The sequence below is a fragment of the Carassius auratus genome, chromosome 13 (assembly GCF_003368295.1).
Source record: "Carassius auratus strain Wakin chromosome 13, ASM336829v1, whole genome shotgun sequence".
In the NCBI taxonomy this organism is placed as follows: domain Eukaryota; kingdom Metazoa; phylum Chordata; class Actinopteri; order Cypriniformes; family Cyprinidae; genus Carassius; species Carassius auratus.
Genome location: NC_039255.1, coordinates 9,884,826 through 9,902,223, shown reverse-complemented (window position 1 = coordinate 9,902,223; position 17,398 = coordinate 9,884,826). Strand labels below are relative to the sequence as shown.

Below are 17,398 nucleotides of genomic sequence, written 5' to 3'. Positions count from 1 at the left end.
ACTGTTATTATGTAACTGCGTTGTAGGTGTTTGGATTTTTAAATTAATGTCTTGGGTCTTTTTTCCCCTGTTTTGTTTTCAGGAAAAAACAAAACCACATATACCCACGAGGTCCTGCAAGGACGCATCAGCTGCTGTCCCGAGGATCTTGTTATTGCTAGAAAAGCCGATTATTCTCACTATTTACTGCCAACAACAAACGCTAAAAAATATATTTTATCACCGTGTCATTTATTTCGAGAAATAACCTTCCTTTGCTTTAGTCTTACATAATATCGCTCCAATATGTCTTCTGAGGAGTTTGAAAAGCTGCATGAGCTGTATAGATCTCTGTATGACGAGGTGAAGTCCGTGCCTGAACGTGCTCAGAGCTGTCAGGGAGGTGAATAAACTCTTCTGATCTATAAGACAATCAAAACAGCACGTGTGGACTCACAGAGTGTATTCAGAAAGTTGAGTTCACAGACTGGTGTGTTTTTAGGAGTTTAGGACAGAAACAAGGTTTTGGTCATTTTTAAGCATAAGTTTTTGCTTAAATTTGTTTCACACAAAATTTTTATTATGAGTATTAGTATTATTATTTCTTAAAAGACTACAAATTCAACATCATGAATCAATATTAGTTATCTCCGTGTAATCTGCATTTTATTATTATGGTATTAGTGATTTATAATTTCGTAAATTTTAACATTAATGAGATTTTTGTTTGTTTTCCAGAGGAAAGGAAGAGGATTGTCAGAGACTTTGATGAGCGTGTTTCAGAGGCTGAAGAAGTGGTAAGTTTGTTGTTGGTCTGGATTGACACTGCTAGTTGAAAATTTGGACACAATTTTAAAATAATGATTATTATTTACATTTCTTTTATAATTTCTAAACTTCTGAAATATTATATAAATAATTGACTAGGAATTTCTATGTGACAGTGCAGTTTATGTTTATATACATACATACAGTTGTGCTCATAAGTTTACATACCCATATAAGAATATGCAGACCTGTTTGCTCTGTAGGCAAACTGAAGAGGATCCAGCAAGGTTCCAGTGATGTCCTTCAGGTGGGCCAGCACCAGTTTTTCAAATGACTTCATGACTACAGACGTTAGAGCCACAGGCCTGTAGTCATTTAGTCCTGTAATTTTGGGTTTCTTAGGGATGGGGATGATGGTGGAACGTTTGAGGCATGAAGGGACTTCGCACAGCTCCAGCGATCTTTTGAAGATCTGTGTGAAGATGGGGGCCAGCTGGTCAGCACAGGATTTCAGACAGGCTGGTGTAACACAATCTGGGCCTGGTGCTTTTTTCCTTTTCTGCTTCCGGAAGACCTGGCGCACCGCATCCTCGCTGATCTGAATTGCAGGTGTGGGGGAGAGGGGGGATGCAGGAGGTGAGAATGGTGAGAGTGCTTGATTGGAGAGGTGTTCAGGATGGGTTGAAGGAGCTGTTAATGGTGTGAACGGTAGTTTGGAGAGGCATTCAGGGCTGGTTGCAGGAGTTGTGTAGGGTGTGAATGGTTGTGTGGGGAGGCGTTCAGGGCAGGTGATGGGTGTTCTTTCAAACCTGCAGTAAAACTCGTTCAGATCGTCTGCCAGTCGTTGATTCTCTACGGTGCTGGGGGGTGGTGTCTTGTAATTGGTGATCTTCTTTAGACTTTTCCACACTGATGCGGAGTCGTTGGAAGTGAACTGAGTCCTTATTTTTTCAGAATAATTCCTCTTTGCCACTTTGATCTCCTTTTCCAATGTGTATTTAGCCTGTTTATACAAGACATTGTCCCCCTTCACGTAAGCTCATTCTGAAAATGTTAATATTTTTTACAAACTAAAAAGGTTCATGAAAATTGCATGTTATTTTTTATTAAGTATTTAGGGAAGTGGTTAGGTTTAAACTTTTGAACAATACGATGATGTGTACATTTTTCTTATTTTGATTAAAGATAATATTTTTTTTCATTTAGTATTGCACATTAGTACTATGTACTGATACTATGAACTATGTAAATTTTTTCCCAGAAGACAAAATAAAGGCAATTTACTCTTATCATCCAATTCAAAAAGTTTACACCCCTCGGCTCTTAATGCATTGTGTTGCTTTAAGCATCAGTAAATGTTTTGACCTTTTGTAATTGTTATGTATGAGTCCCCCAGTTGTCCTCAGGCTTAAAAGATGGTTCTCAAAATCATAGTCACTGTTGGAAAGGGTTCAGATTTGCAGAAGATGCTGGACAACCAAAGAATGTCCAGGAGCTGAAGGATTTTTCTGAAGAACAGCTGGCACAAACAAAGGGACTCATGAACAACTATCACAAAACATAAAAACAGTCATGGATCATCCAGGAAATGACACGCAATATTAAGATTCAAGGGTATGTAAACTTTTGAACGGGATATTTTTAAAAATTCAGTTATTATTTTGTCTTGTGGAGTATATGTAAAAATCTGTTATATGAAAGACACTACTAAATAAAAAATCACATGCAATTTTCATGACCCCTCTTTTTTTGTTAAATTATGAACATTTTGCATATTCTTCATGGTGTATGTAAACTTATGTGCACAACTGTATATATATGTATCTTTAAGCAATAGTTAATGATGGGGTTAAAGTTTCATGACATTCAGATTTTTTTATATTTTGCATTGACAGAGTGCTGTTGTATAATTTTTTATTTTTATTTTAAATAGTTAGATCCTTGATGGCATTTGCATTACTTTTGCAGGCGCTTTTATCTAATGTGCCATTCAAATGGAGAAACATAACAATCAATTTACCATGCCAAGTTTATTAGAAATCTAGATGAGGAAACTTGTGATGGTCTCAGCAGATCGGGTGTAGGCTGGCAGCTCATTCAACCAAAGAGGAGCAGAGAGGGTGAAAGTTTTGGAGATTGGCACATTCATTCTCATGTCATGTTTGGGGATTTGCATTCAAAGTATTTGTGTTTGGATCAGTTTAGACACCAGGTGGCAGTGGTGCTTCTAGTTAGGACATTCAGTACAAACCAGAACCAAGTGTTTTAAATCCATTGGATTGTGTGTAGACAAGTTACTATTCTTGCTTTGTACTGCTGTTGTTATTGTAGAGGACATTAATATTATTTAAATGTGAAATGTAAGTACAGTGGATGCAACTATACAAAACAATTGCAAAGTACATTAGCTCATCTGTATCTAGGGTGACCACCTGCTAATAAGGCCAAGGGGGACAAGGGGTATGTTTATGAGGGACAATGTGGGACACTGCCTTGCACGGCGGTGCCCCCACCCCATGGGCAGACTCACTGATAGTGGTTTACCTATTTCTAGCACATACCACCTTACATGGTATATTAATAATGCCCCCTAAACATGTGTAATTGCTGATGTATGCTCATGACAGAATTGACAGATTCACTTCCACTTACGATTTACTTTAGCTATTTAATTTTATTTATTTGTCATTACAATTTATTAACTTTCAATAAATTATAATATAAAATGATAGGATTAAAATTAATTGTAGTTGCTCAACACCAGAGGAAGAGTTAAAAAAAAAAAGTCTAAACTCACAACTCCAGAGAAGGGGGAGAAGGGATGGTGAACTTGCATGTTAGTAAAGGCAGGTGCTGAAAAAAAAAACAGTTTGAAACAGGGCACACCTTCTCTATTTTAATTGATGATGGCGGTGCCTCACTTTCTCCGTTTTTCGAATTGGAAAGCATGCTTCTAAAAGTTCCTTCCCAGTGTGTCTGGTATGCACGTGTTTGCGCTGTCATGACAACAACGAAAAAGTTGGTGGGTGTGGCAACAGTAGCGTACTGAACTGTCAAGTAATGTTCATTTGGCTGCCTGGGGCTCGAGGATATAGTGCAACCAACTTTTTTTGAGCAAGCATTGATCATGCGTGACACAGTCTCAATTTGTGGGATGCATGAATTGGGCTTCAAACGCTGTGCGCGCACGCGCTAGGCGGGACAGGTGGTCACCCTATCTGTATCATTCTTTAACTACATGAACTATACCGTTTTGGGGCCTAGGGTACTAAAATGTACTATTGTTTCAAGAAAAATCTTAAGCAGTTAAAATATTTTCATCATTGATCATAATAAGAAATGTTTTTTGAGCACCAAATCAGCATATTAGATTGATTTCTAAAGGATCATGTGACACTGAAGACTGGAGTAATGGCTGCTGAAAATATAGCTTTGTCATCAAAGGAATTAATAACAGTTTTGATATATGAGAAAACAGTGAACATAAGAGACTTCTTTCAAAAACATAAAAAAACGTACAGACCTCAGACGTCTGAAGGATAGTGTAAGTACACAGTAACATGAGAAACGACTGACCTCCTGAGATTGTCAATGAATGTGCAATGTCTCTCCTAGCTTCAGGGCATGGAACAGGAGCTGTTTGGTGCTCCATCATCCTTTCGGACCCCCATGTCAACAAAGATTCGACTGTACCGGCGAGATCTGGCCAAACTACAGAGAGAGATATGCCTCTCCGCAACACAAGGCTTTCCTAGTCACACTGGAGATGGCAGACAAGGGATCTATGCTGCTCAGAATGAACAGAGTGTGAGTAGAGTTTTAGCAGTCCTTCACTAAAAGGAGCAGTTCACATATTAAAGACAATTCTGTCATGAATCACACACATTTGGATGCATTTGAAAAGGTTAGGGTTGGAAGGTGATGGGTTTCTGTTTTCTGTCTAACACAAAAGGTTTTATGGTTGTAGAAGGTCATATATAGAGGAAGTAAATGATGACAGTTTTCTGTTTTGGTTGTACTGACCCTTTAAAGACAGCAGAGAACACATTTAAATAATGGTGAACTCATGCTACTCTGGATAGACACATTTTACCATCTCTGATTTGGATTTACACAGAAAACGTGTTGCTTTGTACTTAAGAGCGGCTGTTGTTTTTTATTCCAAGCTCAAGCTAAACTTACTTTTCCTTGGTTATACACACGACTTGCTCAATTACACAGTGGTGATTTCTAGAAAAGTGATTTCTACATCTTACCAGTTGGATCTAGTTCTCACCCAGCTAGAACTGGCTACAAACTACCTCCACTTGTACCACCTCAAATGAGTATTCCTACAGGAAGTACGTAGATGTGTTGACCTCTTGAGATCATGACACACCTTTCTTGTGTTTAATGACACACAAAGTTGTCTGCATTCCACAAGTTATGTGATTCACAGTAAATCACAGTAACCGCCTGCTCAACTCAGGCTACAGGTAATGCTGTTATGTTGTGAATAAATCTGCTAGTCCCCTGAATGTGTTAATAACGTACCAAGCTCTGTTTGATAACAGACTGCCATAACTTGAACACTCTATGGTTCTCATTCTTCTTGGTAGCTAGATTTTTGCTTTTTTTTAGTTTGTTTGATTAAGGTGAGTCTTAAATATACATCCAAAATAATATCAATCTATTTTTTATTTAGTTCAAATTAAGTTTGTCTTAATAGCGCTTTTCACAATCACAATATATATTATTTCTTATATTAATTAAACACACAACAGATTTCAACAATTGTATTTCAACAATTGTAACTTATGTTTGTAATGATTACAATATAAGGATACTATTACAATATGATAATATTTGACAGTTTTGTATTTTGATCCAAAGTCATTGTTATGTAAGTCTTAAAAATAAAAACTGGTTCCTTAGAATTTATAACAGATCCACCCTGTTTTCCTTGAACACATAAAACATCACTCTACAAACAAGATGCCTGTTGCACAGCAATGGAATATGCAGAATGTTGCCTTGAGCAAGGTTATGCTTTATGTCCCAAGAGTCCTGTTTCTAAACTCTTTGAAACCGAAGTAGTGAAGTTCATCAGAAAAACCTGAAAGAATGGTCCATTTTTTAATGGACTTCACAGATTTATGAGTGTCAGTGACCATTAAAAGAGCAATAGTCAGCAAAAGTTACTGCTCGCTTTTTCTTCAGTTTCGTAAAAAAATTTCCCATTCTGTTTTTGTCATCTTTCTTCAGTTAGACGTTCTAGACAAGACAAGTTTTGAATCATACTAATCAGCACTGAGATGACCGCATTACATAATTGAAGTCCAAGCCAAAAAAAGGATTTGAAAATCAAACAAAAATACAAAGACTCAACCCATGATGCATTGTGAATAAAGTTAATGAACCAAGAATAAGGATACATTATAAAACTATTATTATAATATCATATTATATAATATTTAATTACACAGTATAAATATATTATTATTATTTAAAATGTCTATATATCAGTTCATATATATATAATTATCTGTATATATTTATATCTGTATATATACATACTCATATTTGTAAATAGATTATGCAAAAAAAAAAAAAAAGAAAGAAAGAAAATAGACATACACGGCCACATGTGGAATTATACCATTTAGACGACTGTAATCTATCAATATATCTATGAAAATATTTTACTTCCACTACTTCAAAACTATTGGAATAACTATTTCAAGACTATGTCCAAAAATATTTTAAGGGCAAGGTTGATGTCTGCCCTACTAGTGCAATTTTTAGAATTCTCAGTCAGTTAGATAAATAAATAGAATTTCTTATTTCTATGAAAGTCTGCCAAACCTCTAGTCGTTTCTCAATGGCTTGTGGATACTGTGTATTTTCTGAAGCTGGAAAAGATAATATGTTCCCGGTAGTGCAGCTCTGGTTCTTTCCATGATACATGCCAACGCTTCATTACATAGTTTCAATCTCTTGCCTGCTGACTACATTTTTTGACTGTCACTTTCCATTCAATGAACAAAAAACTAAAAGTTGTGCTCTGTTATTATGAGTGAATACGGTTTACACTGGAATTATAACAGAGTATGCTGCAGGTCTTAATTAAACTATTCCTAATTCCTGAATTATTGTTTGTTTGTGCAGACTCATCTGCAGTCTCAGCGTGCTTTGCTTATCCAGGGGACAGAGTCTCTTAATAATGCGTCAAAGAGTATCGAGCGCAGTCACCGGATTGCAGCAGAGACGGACCAGATTGGCACAGACATCATCGAGGAGCTTGGAGAACAGCGAGACCAACTGGACCGCACCAGAGACAGAGTAAGAGAGCGATATCTAGACAATCGCCATTGTTGTTGTTGTTGAACAAGCAGATAGTAAACTTTCTACAGCGAATTTACTTCTCTTTCTCCACTCTTACACCCTCATTTCCCTTCTCTTACTCCATCATCAGCTGGTTCACACTGGCGAGAACCTGAGCCGCAGCAGGAAAATCCTGCGTGCAATGTCCAGGCGGTGAGACTTACACTCTTATGAAACAATTGACATCACTAAAATTATTTCCAAATCTCTTTCTGAGAATATACTGAGTCAAACCTCTTCCTTTCCTGTTATTACAGACTTATTACGAACAAACTGCTACTATCAGTCATTATCATCATGGAATTGGCCATTTTGGCAGGGGTGGTCTACTTGAAGTTCTTCCGCAAGTAGGCAATGAGACACACAAGACCGTATTAGACTTCACCTTTCCCTCTTCTTATTTCTGATGTTCACGGGTGTCTGGCCCGAAGACAATGTGCTGGGTGGTTTAGTGACTGTGAGTGTCACATGGACATGTATGGGCAGTTATTTTAAGCGCTAAACTGTATTAGCTTAAGTACTGCTCTCAAGGTGAAAAGAAGATGGTGAGTATGGTACATTAAGACTGCTGGAGGATCAGGACCTGTTCAAAGATGGCGTGACGGTGTTACTCCCTCCTTAGCTGTCTTGAACAAGATGTCAAATCTAATGGATTTATGGATGTACAGTGGAAACAGAAGGATCCATTGAAAGGAGTGACAAATAATATATGCAACCTGTCTGGATTTTTACACGCATCAGTCATTTTAAAGTCATGGATCACTCAAAAATTATAATTCTGTCATAATTTACTCACCCTCGTGCCATTCCAAACCTTTCATTGTTTGTACAGGGAAAGTCAAACAACACTGGTCCCAACTGACTTTCATTGTTTGGACAAAAATGTATTCTTCAAAATATCTTCTTTTCTCAGAGGTTTGGAATAATGTAAGGGTGAATAAATTATGACCGTTTTTTTTTTTCTGAGTGAACTGTCCCTTTAACTAATGAACTTTTAACAAGATGACAGAATCACATTGTGTAATACACTTTTTTGAGACGAGTGTTATTGTGGCATTAAAGGTAACAGCTCTTGGGCGTTTTCCTTTAGCTTTTCCTGCAATCAGTCAAAACAGAGCTGAGTGTACTCCAGGCCAAGAGACAGACAACTATAAACATGCACGTCACTCGCTTCACAAGCCCTGGTTGGCAGAGAAAGGGGTGTGTTTAGCCTGTCAGATATGGGGGTAGAGACATTACTGTAAACATACTTGAGAATAAAGTGACACGAACACCTGCTAGAGTGGGAATACCAGCGTCCAGCGACATCAGGTCACCTTGACATACTGACTTTTTGCCAGCTGATGGTATTTCTAGTCATGTTAGGCCAAAACAGCAGAAGTATCAGTGGAGACCAGTCAAGTGTTTGTGATGGACAATTTTACAATGGGCCTAGAATACATATAGTGACACCCCTTATGAAAGGTGTATGACCAACAGGTCATTGGGGGGCAGTTGTTCTGTAATCTTATCGCATTTCATATATATATATATATATATATATATATATATGACAGGTATATATTAGGCTACCTCTTAAGCATTTCAGGAGTAAAAGAAAAAAAAATGGTACCATAAAATAATACCCAAACCAGCTGTCAATATCAAACAAGTATATTTAAAGTGTTCTTTTATTATTTTAAATCACTGTTTGTAAACTTCATTGGCACAAAGATGAACCAGTCAAAAGTAGTTATTTGTGAGCAAATGTAAAATTTCTTAAGTGAATCCTATTTTTTGGAGAGAATGCAATTGCTTTGACACACCCCCTCCATGTCATATTTTATTCTGTTGTGCCTTTAGAAGCTCTGTAGAGCACTAGTAATCAAGATTTTCTAATCTGAAAAAGTGTGTATCTGGAAATTGTGATCCAGTCCATTTGACTTTGAAAAATAAGAAAAAATGGATTACCTGATACTAGATACCTGATACCAAATCCAGATCACTATTTTTGAACAACTGACCCTAGATGCTTCAAAATATCTAATCAAAGACAAGTCATAGTCTGTCTCCAGTACATTAGTTTATTGCAACAAAACATTTTTACTGAAACAGAAATGCAGCAAATCAAACTTTCCCCAAGATGATACTTGTACTGGTGGTAAATTCAGATCTGAAGGGTGTATAAAATGCATTCATACATGATTTTTCAAAGGTTTATTTAAATAGAAATGAAAATGACTGAAATAACTTACTTCATGTGCGCTAGTTTAAAAAACGATCACTCAATTTCAATTTTAGGATTGAATTAGCCATTAAAAGCAGTCCTACTATACAAAAAACAAAACAAACATAAAAATACAATAAAAACCTGTTCTGGTCCAAAAGTGCAAACATGTTTCAAATTAAAGAAAAATCGATCAGTCCACCAGAGTAAAGAGTCACTTTAGCCTGCAAAAATATGCACATTTGTTTTTAGATCACTTTTTCCTGCAGCAAGTCCCAGAGCATGATCAGGGTTACCAACTAATCCCATGACAGATGACAAATATTATAAATATTTATTTTTCTGCTAGAATAACCCTCAAACATAGAGAATCAGATCTCTGACCTTTTTAAGCCAAAACAAATTTAGTCGGTATAATAAAAATGAATCTCATCCATGTATTAATGGTAGCACTTCAACAAGGAGGTGACAATTTTTTTTTTTTTTTTTTTTTTTTTTACCAAGACTAGAGTAACCTTTAAATTAAATCTTTAGTCTGGTGCTCAGTCTCTGCAAACCCTTCTGTGTCGTTCTTTTAGACTTTGGAATGCAAAGTGGTTGGTTTTTCAAAGTCCTCGTGAATATCTGGTGCTCTAAAGCCGCAGTTCGGTGTCTTCTTTTGGTTCTGGAATCTTCGGGAAGGCGATGTGTGCTCCTTCACGTGTCTGACCGAGAGCAGATGCGATGACATCAACGGCTAGGCTAGTTGTGGCCTCCAGAGCCTCAGGTGTGGCACCTAGTGTGGGGTTCACTTCTACTACGTCCATCACAGAGAGTAAACCTGTGTAGTCCAAAATGAAAAATATTAGCGTCAAAGTTTTGGGATTTATCTGATTTCAAAGACATCGGTTATATGAATGGTAGATCTGTACCTGTGTTATGGATCTCCTCAGTTACGTAGATGCCCTCTCTATAGGTCAATCCTCCATTAACAGGAGTTCCAGTGGCAGGAGCCAGGGACGGGTCAAAAGCATCGATGTCAAAGCTAAGATGTATCGGCCTTTGTTTCCTGATGTAACAAATAACAGTGACAAATTACATTGACAAAGTGCTACAAATTATTAAAAGGTGACATTAAACAAGCAAGTCAGGTTAAATAAGGCTGCTTGTATTCCTCCAGAAAAATACTCTGCCCCCATTTTCAAAGTTCACAAAGTCATTTAAACTGAATTTCTCAAGAGCAATTTTTGAAGGGGACAGCTATAATAGTACTTGTAAGGATATGTATGCACAGAGGAAAGCCTTAGTACTATTAGTGCATCAGGGAGACAGTGTAACTACAGTGTTGCGAAGTCCGTGGTTTTCCTGTCGAATTGGGATACTCTATCACTGTTGCAGCATGTTGTTTTTCTTGTTCCTGATTTTTAGCTAGTTTTGATTAACGGGTTTTGTAATTTGAAAACCTGGCAATCCTTTCTGTCAAACAGGTAACATTATTATTGCTAATAATTATTATTATTCATCATCTGATGTTTAAGTGAATAAAATAGCCTTGATAGAGTTCCACAACTATTGCCTTTGTTCTCTCTCACTGGACTGTTTGTAGGTGATGTAAAAGAGGAAAGCAGGCATTTGGACCAAAGTACTGTGAGGCAAGGGAGGGGGAGACTCAAAATGTTTCTTAACTTATATACTCAAAGTATAAAACATTATCATTTATAATACATAGTGTGGTTTTTAATCATATTTTGATGGGGGACAGCCCTCAGATGCCGCCCCCCCTGGGATTTCCACCTATGCACAGGAGGACTACATGAAGAACAAGCAGCAACATGCAATTTGTTGCCGATTGTTTACAGAAGCACCACTAACGTGTTAAATAAATGTGTATGTTTTTCACAATATCACTATACCTTGCCAATAGGTGATCCAAAGTGACCTCCATTACCCTCTGAATGCCCATTCTGTCAATATCCCTCATGGAGAAATATTGGATTCCCAGGGTCTTCAGGATTATACTGAGAAAGAGAGCAATATGATCATAATGGGAAGTAAAATAAAAGTAGTGATGCTCTTTATATGTGCAGTACACACACACTGTACAGAATGTATTATAGTGGATTCACCATTGAACTGATCAGAAACATTTTATTTTGTGCCCTGTTGGTGGTTACAGATAATGTTAGTTATATTAATAGCCTATGGATTGCAACAGGTGCAAAACCCTGGATGACAGAACATAGTGTGCTTACTGCTCGCCTGGATCCACATCTCTGAGGCCGATGTAGACCAGATCTCTGGCAGACAGGAAAGGCTTCATCCAGGAAAATCCAGGAACTTGTGGCATCTGCAGGTAAGAAAGCAGAAGATAATAGCTTTAGATGTTCTAAAGAACAAAGCTTAGAGTTTTCTGGAGACAAGTTACTTGTAAGCGGAAAAGTCACGAACAAGTGTTACCTCCTTTGAGATAAAGTAATTAAAGCCATGTCAATGATTAGATGATATCAACATTTATTTTAACTTCTGATGTAATTTTGTGCATGAATGCTAATCACCTTGTTCTGCAGGTCCTTAAGTAGGAATGCCACAGACTGGCCGTGGAGGTTTCCAGAGGGTGAAGTCAGAGGAGTGTTGATATCTGCGTGAGCGTCCACCCAAATCAGACACAGATCAGGGCACTGCTGAGCGTGACCGTCCACTGAACCAATCGCTAAGCTGCAGGGAAGAAAGTATTACAAATGTTCATGTTTGAGGATTTTAGCCTTTAACTGAACAAATTCAACACAGTCTGAGACTACACTGAATTGTTTAATTTGTCAAACCAGTTTTGATTAGAACATTTTTGGTTAAACTAACTGGAAATACAAACAGCTTCTTGAGTCTAAAAGACAAACCTTGACCTTTCAGAAACAAAGTGATAAAACTGATCTCAGTTTAGCCATAGCACCACGACATTAATTTCTGCTTGTGCCAAAAAGACAAAAATGGAAAATCTAGTGGAATAAGTACCTAATTATTAACACTTGACATTTTCCATGATAAACACTCATAACTATATACCAGGATAAAAGTTTGTATTTTTAGCCCAAGATTTGACTTAAAAAAGAAAAGACTCTAGATTTTAAAAAAAAAGTGTACCTATGGTCTCCCCCCAACATGATGCAAGTGTGTCCCGCCCCCACTGCACCACTCATAGCTCCTGACAGCAGCTGATTGGCACGTCCAACTGTGCGTGGGAACGGCACGTGCATAAAGTGCTCATCTTTTTCCAGATGCTTGAAGGTCAGGTCTCCAAAATCATGCACAGCGTAGTCTAAAAGACAAGACATATAAATTAACTAATGGCATCCAAGGTTTTCTTAACATGGCCATTACAATAAATTTTAGTGTTAAAGTTTCCACACTTCTAGCCTACTCTGACCAAGCACATGCTTTTTTCTAACCTTGTTTGATTTATAAGTCACAGTTCTGTCACTCAATCCAACCATGAATCTGACCAAGCCATGTAGTGTCATATAGAAATGTAGGTAGAAACTCCCATAGGTGGACACTGATGAAGGTCTAAACCACTAATAATGCCCAGGATGACAGAACCAGACCAGCTGCAGTGACTTCGTGACAGTGTGGAATTACTCATCAGATTTGAAATGACCAATGATGGACTTGCATACCATCATGTGGCTTCTTAACAGGAATAGAGGTGAACACTGTGGCCCCAGTTAAAAGTTTAAATAAATATATTTAACATACTGGATAAAAAAAAAAAAAAGCAAACTATGAGGGAATTAAGGAGTTTGCCATGATTGAAGCATGAGGGACGGTCGTCATAAACTAAGACAGAGGTAAGGGTTACATTTGTATTGACTTAACTGCATTTGTAGACTTCAGGTTCTTTTGCAGTTCTTGCTGAACACATTTTTGGATTTTTAGATTGAGCATGTTAAATTAAAGCTCTCTTTTGTCTTTAAATGTAACACCTTTCCATAAACAAGACATTTACAACCAACAGTTGGTGAAGAGAGTGAGACTATATTGGTTGCATTGGATAAAGTAAGCTCTGATATAGTTTAGTCAAGAATGCTTGCCATATATGGTGCTATGGTTTATTTTCACAACTCCAAACACATGATACCATGCGTCTGTTAAAGTGATGCAACAAATCTGCATTGTATCATTAGATTCTACTGCAAATATGTTGATGTTAAAATAAAGGCTGGACAATAATTAAATATGGTGATATTATTTTAAACATTTCCGATATTTCAATATACATTCTCAGTGTTTCCCATACACTGATTTGTGGCAGTTTGCCACAATTTCAACACGGACCACCACAAACAGACGGTCCAAAAGGCTTTGACAGTTTGACTTTGTAAAATAAACAAAAGCACTGCAAGTTTCAAAAACAAAGCACAGCACAGGTGTTTAATATGAATGTATTTTTGAAGGGAACCCGACTGTCTTCAAAAAAAGATTATGTGGAATTCTCATTTTTATTTCATATAGAATTCATGAGCGGAGCTCTGCTTTGTTTACAGCGTTACCAGGGAAACCGCTGTTTCTGCCGCGCCAAAAGCACCTCCTACTGGCAGAGAATTAATTAGCATTTTCAATCAGCCCGTCTCCAGCATAGCACTGTTTTTGTTGTTGCTCTCGGTGTTTTTTTTTTTTTTTTTACAGCATTTCTGAGCACTTATATATAACGTATACAACAGCAGCCCCCACTTTCAGCGATCCTACGGGAAAATCGTACACAGCCAGCTAAGGTCAAACGGGGTCTCCGAAGCTGTGTCATTGTCATTTGTTCATAACGGCCGATGGAAAAGATCTCAGGCTTAATATAGCAGGAAGCATCACATTACATGGAGAACATGGAGTTACGTAAGCGGCCCAGCACTCTGCACGTTGTTTGTGATTAACAGCTGACTGACTGACTGAAGGCGAGACTGACGAAGCGACTTGCACATTCTGACAAGCAACTCTGGAATGTCATGACTCAAGCATCTGACGTTAAAGACCAATTGCGCCTTCTTTCCTGTTATTGTTATTATTATTATTATTATTATCAAAGACAGCAGTAAGCCGTTACACGTGTCAAAAGTAATATTCTGGTTCTAAGTCGATACTAAAATTAAAAGGATGTAACTATATCACTCTCTACAGTACTGACTGGCTCGCGCTTGGCGTGCTTTATTACAGTCTATGGCATGGACAGATACACTTCAAAATTAAGTGAAAATGCTCGTCTTTGTCGTCTATCAATGTAAACACGGTAAGTTATTTAAATAATAATAATAACAATACAATTATTCAGGGAAAACTAATCATTTTTGGAATATTTTTTCCCCCACATACATGACTTTCAATTGACGAATGTTTAGAACTGTTTCTTGTATTTTGTTTAACTGCTCTTAAGTGCTTGCCTTTAACATTTAAAATAGCATACGTTTTACCTTTATCGAAAATGTGTCAAATATTGTTAAATTTCAATAGTATTGCTGACGTGACAACTGTCAGTGGAAGTTTTTCCTCTCCATCTCATTCTTTCCAGAGATAAAAAATAAATAATGCATGACACATTCATTGATTATTTAGTTCATAAGGAATAATTAATTATGGAAACGTTAAAATTAAATTAAAAACCACGAATGTCCTCCAGTAATTTGAAGCTACTTTTGTTACAGTACTGGCGGGAACTGCGTACACATTAACAGGCAGCGGTTAATCCACGACAGAAATCGGTTATAAAATAACATCCGACTGTATCACGCTCCACCGAAAAACTGTTTTTTTTTTACACGAGTCTGAGTCAACTCATCTGAAACCTTATCCTCATTACAACCCCAGTAGCACAATCATCAATAAAGCCATTCAATTTAGGACCCTCTTTCTAATCTCTTTGTGATTCGTCTACGGCTCTGCGTTCTCTTTCTGGGGAATTCTAGAACTTTTGTTTCACTTTCCATTGCTGTGCCTCGGTGATAAATCGCCTTTGTTAAGGGTCACTCACAGACCCAGGGCTGGGAAACGATTAAAAACTTTATACACTTTATTTAAACATTGAAAGCCGCGTTTTTACCTGAGAAAAGCAACAACAATGGAAATCAGCGCGGTGCAAATGCAAAGACGAATGGACCGGCATCCTGAATTAAACGTTGCCTTGAATAGATGCGTTTGCTAAATTACATGCAAGTTACCTACTGTGCCATCCCTTCTAAAGTCTATTGTGAATGATAATACCCTATTGTTATGTGCTGTCCTCTCATAGCATCTCTGAATGTGTGGAGGAGCTGTGACACGCATATAGCCTACTGTAAATCTATTGTCAATGTAAATGGATTCAAGTTTAGCTCGTTGGCTGATGTAACAGCTAATCCAGCCCTCTCTTTCCGTTCCTTCACGGTGAGCCCGCCACCAACTTTAAAGACATAATTAACCCAAGATTTTCACGTTCAGCTAAAATTTTATATTTACCTTCTTGTTTCAAACCTGCATGCCTTTTTTACAAAATTATTTGATTCTCAAATTGACAACCTCGCTCAGTAATCATACCATCAACGTTACATAGAAGTCTTTTGAGTCTTAAAAAATTATAAAACAATCTACCTCTATATATCTAGGTAGCGATATTATACATAGATAATACTAAATGATTTAATTTACCCAGATTTGAAAGTCTCTCCACCAAACCCGCATCCCGGATAGCCTTGGGTCCATGCTCTACCCCTCTCCTTTTCTGAGTGAAAATCGTAAAAATACAGTCATATCACAATGTTATACAGTTTATGTGAGTTATAACTAAATAAATCTATATTTCTTAACTTACCTGTCCTTTGGAAAAGGGAGCTCCCAAAATGGCAACAGAATGAGATCGGTTCTGCTGGCAGGAACTCAACGTGCATCTCAATAATCTGGACAGTGGTCCTCTTAAGGCCATGCTGACACAAGAGTTAGGAAATAAAATACAAAAACGCTGCGAAAGGTTGTCTCAAACGAGTAGTCTGTCGCCCGATGTGGCTTTTCACTCTTCTGGCTCAGGACTGGCTGTTGAATCTCAAAGAACAGCCACGACGTTTTTCTTTAAGTCTTCCACTTAATTCATATTCATGAGTTCGTCAAAAGCGGAAGGTGAAGCTCAAGCTACACGCCTTGGGAGAAATCTCAAGACTGCCCCCCAAAATCTAACAATCCTCCAGTATCCAATTGTTTGTTACAGTTATACAGCTTCGTTATATAGATCCGCTCAGTGCGGCGTGAACCACGTTTTTCTATTCATAGAGCTGGCTGGCAACCTGCGTCATAATCGATGACACACCTTCCTCCCAGCCAATCAAAAGCTCCGCTAAGCATGGGTTTGTTTCGATGAGCGTGGCTTTGGGCGAATGAGTGGCTTGATACAGTAGATGGGGTGCCTTTTTTTTTTTTTTTTTTTTTTGGTGTTGGAAATTTCCATCACTGCACTGTCGACTGAATATTTTTTTTGGCTTGCCTAATGTCTCGTCAACAAATTCCCATCTTATAGATGTAGTGTATCAAAACAGATCCAGTAAACATCATCTCCATGACTGATTGTTTATGTTCAATAGAAATGTCTGGAAACAACAGACAACTTTGGCCTAATTCCAGTGTTTATGTCCACAGCGAGCAAATACACAGAGGTTGACTCATATGCATAACTACATATTCATAATTCATTGAGATTTATTGATTGATCAGTTTAGTTTATCTAATCACTGATCCGTAAAAAGGACATTATAGAGATTGGTCAGTAAATGGAGTCCATATTCCCTGCACTGTGGCTCCACCTGGTGTTAGATTTTTTTTTAAGAGTTTATTTTTTATTGTATTTTTTTTTTTTTACAGTTTATAAACACGTATAGACACATCTATATATTTTGTTTCTATCATTCATATGGCAGAGTTACATGGCCAAATGTTGCATTTAATGTCATGTTGAATTTGAGTTTATGTTAGATTGGTAATGCATTATTTGGGCGATATTGCAAAAAGAAAGTCAGCTGGACGTTTGGTGGTGCTGTAGCATTGATGTGATGTTGTGTGCCGTATTTCAAAGCATTTCCGGGATATTTTCTCGTTGGGTGG

General features: G+C 37.5%; 2 protein-coding genes across 2 annotated transcripts; one reads left to right on the top strand and one right to left on the bottom strand.

The window, feature by feature from the left end:
- Positions 1-117: 117 nt before the first annotated feature.
- On the top strand, positions 118-9,367 carry LOC113112586 (vesicle transport through interaction with t-SNAREs homolog 1B-like). The gene is made up of 6 exons (XM_026278287.1): positions 118-382; positions 718-776; positions 4,363-4,554; positions 6,895-7,068; positions 7,202-7,263; positions 7,368-9,367. The coding sequence occupies exons 1-6, from the start codon at positions 286-288 to the stop codon at positions 7,459-7,461; spliced, it is 678 nt and encodes a 225-aa protein (XP_026134072.1). The 5' UTR covers positions 118-285; the 3' UTR covers positions 7,462-9,367.
- LOC113112585 (arginase-2, mitochondrial-like) lies at positions 9,160-16,571 on the bottom strand. Its single transcript, XM_026278285.1, has 8 exons — positions 16,122-16,571; positions 15,959-16,031; positions 12,434-12,608; positions 11,851-12,010; positions 11,548-11,642; positions 11,209-11,313; positions 10,228-10,364; positions 9,160-10,136 (listed from the first exon to the last, which is right to left on the bottom strand). The coding sequence occupies exons 1-8, from the start codon at positions 16,230-16,232 to the stop codon at positions 9,949-9,951; spliced, it is 1,044 nt and encodes a 347-aa protein (XP_026134070.1). The 5' UTR covers positions 16,233-16,571; the 3' UTR covers positions 9,160-9,948.
- Between the last annotated feature and the right edge of the window lie 827 nt (positions 16,572-17,398).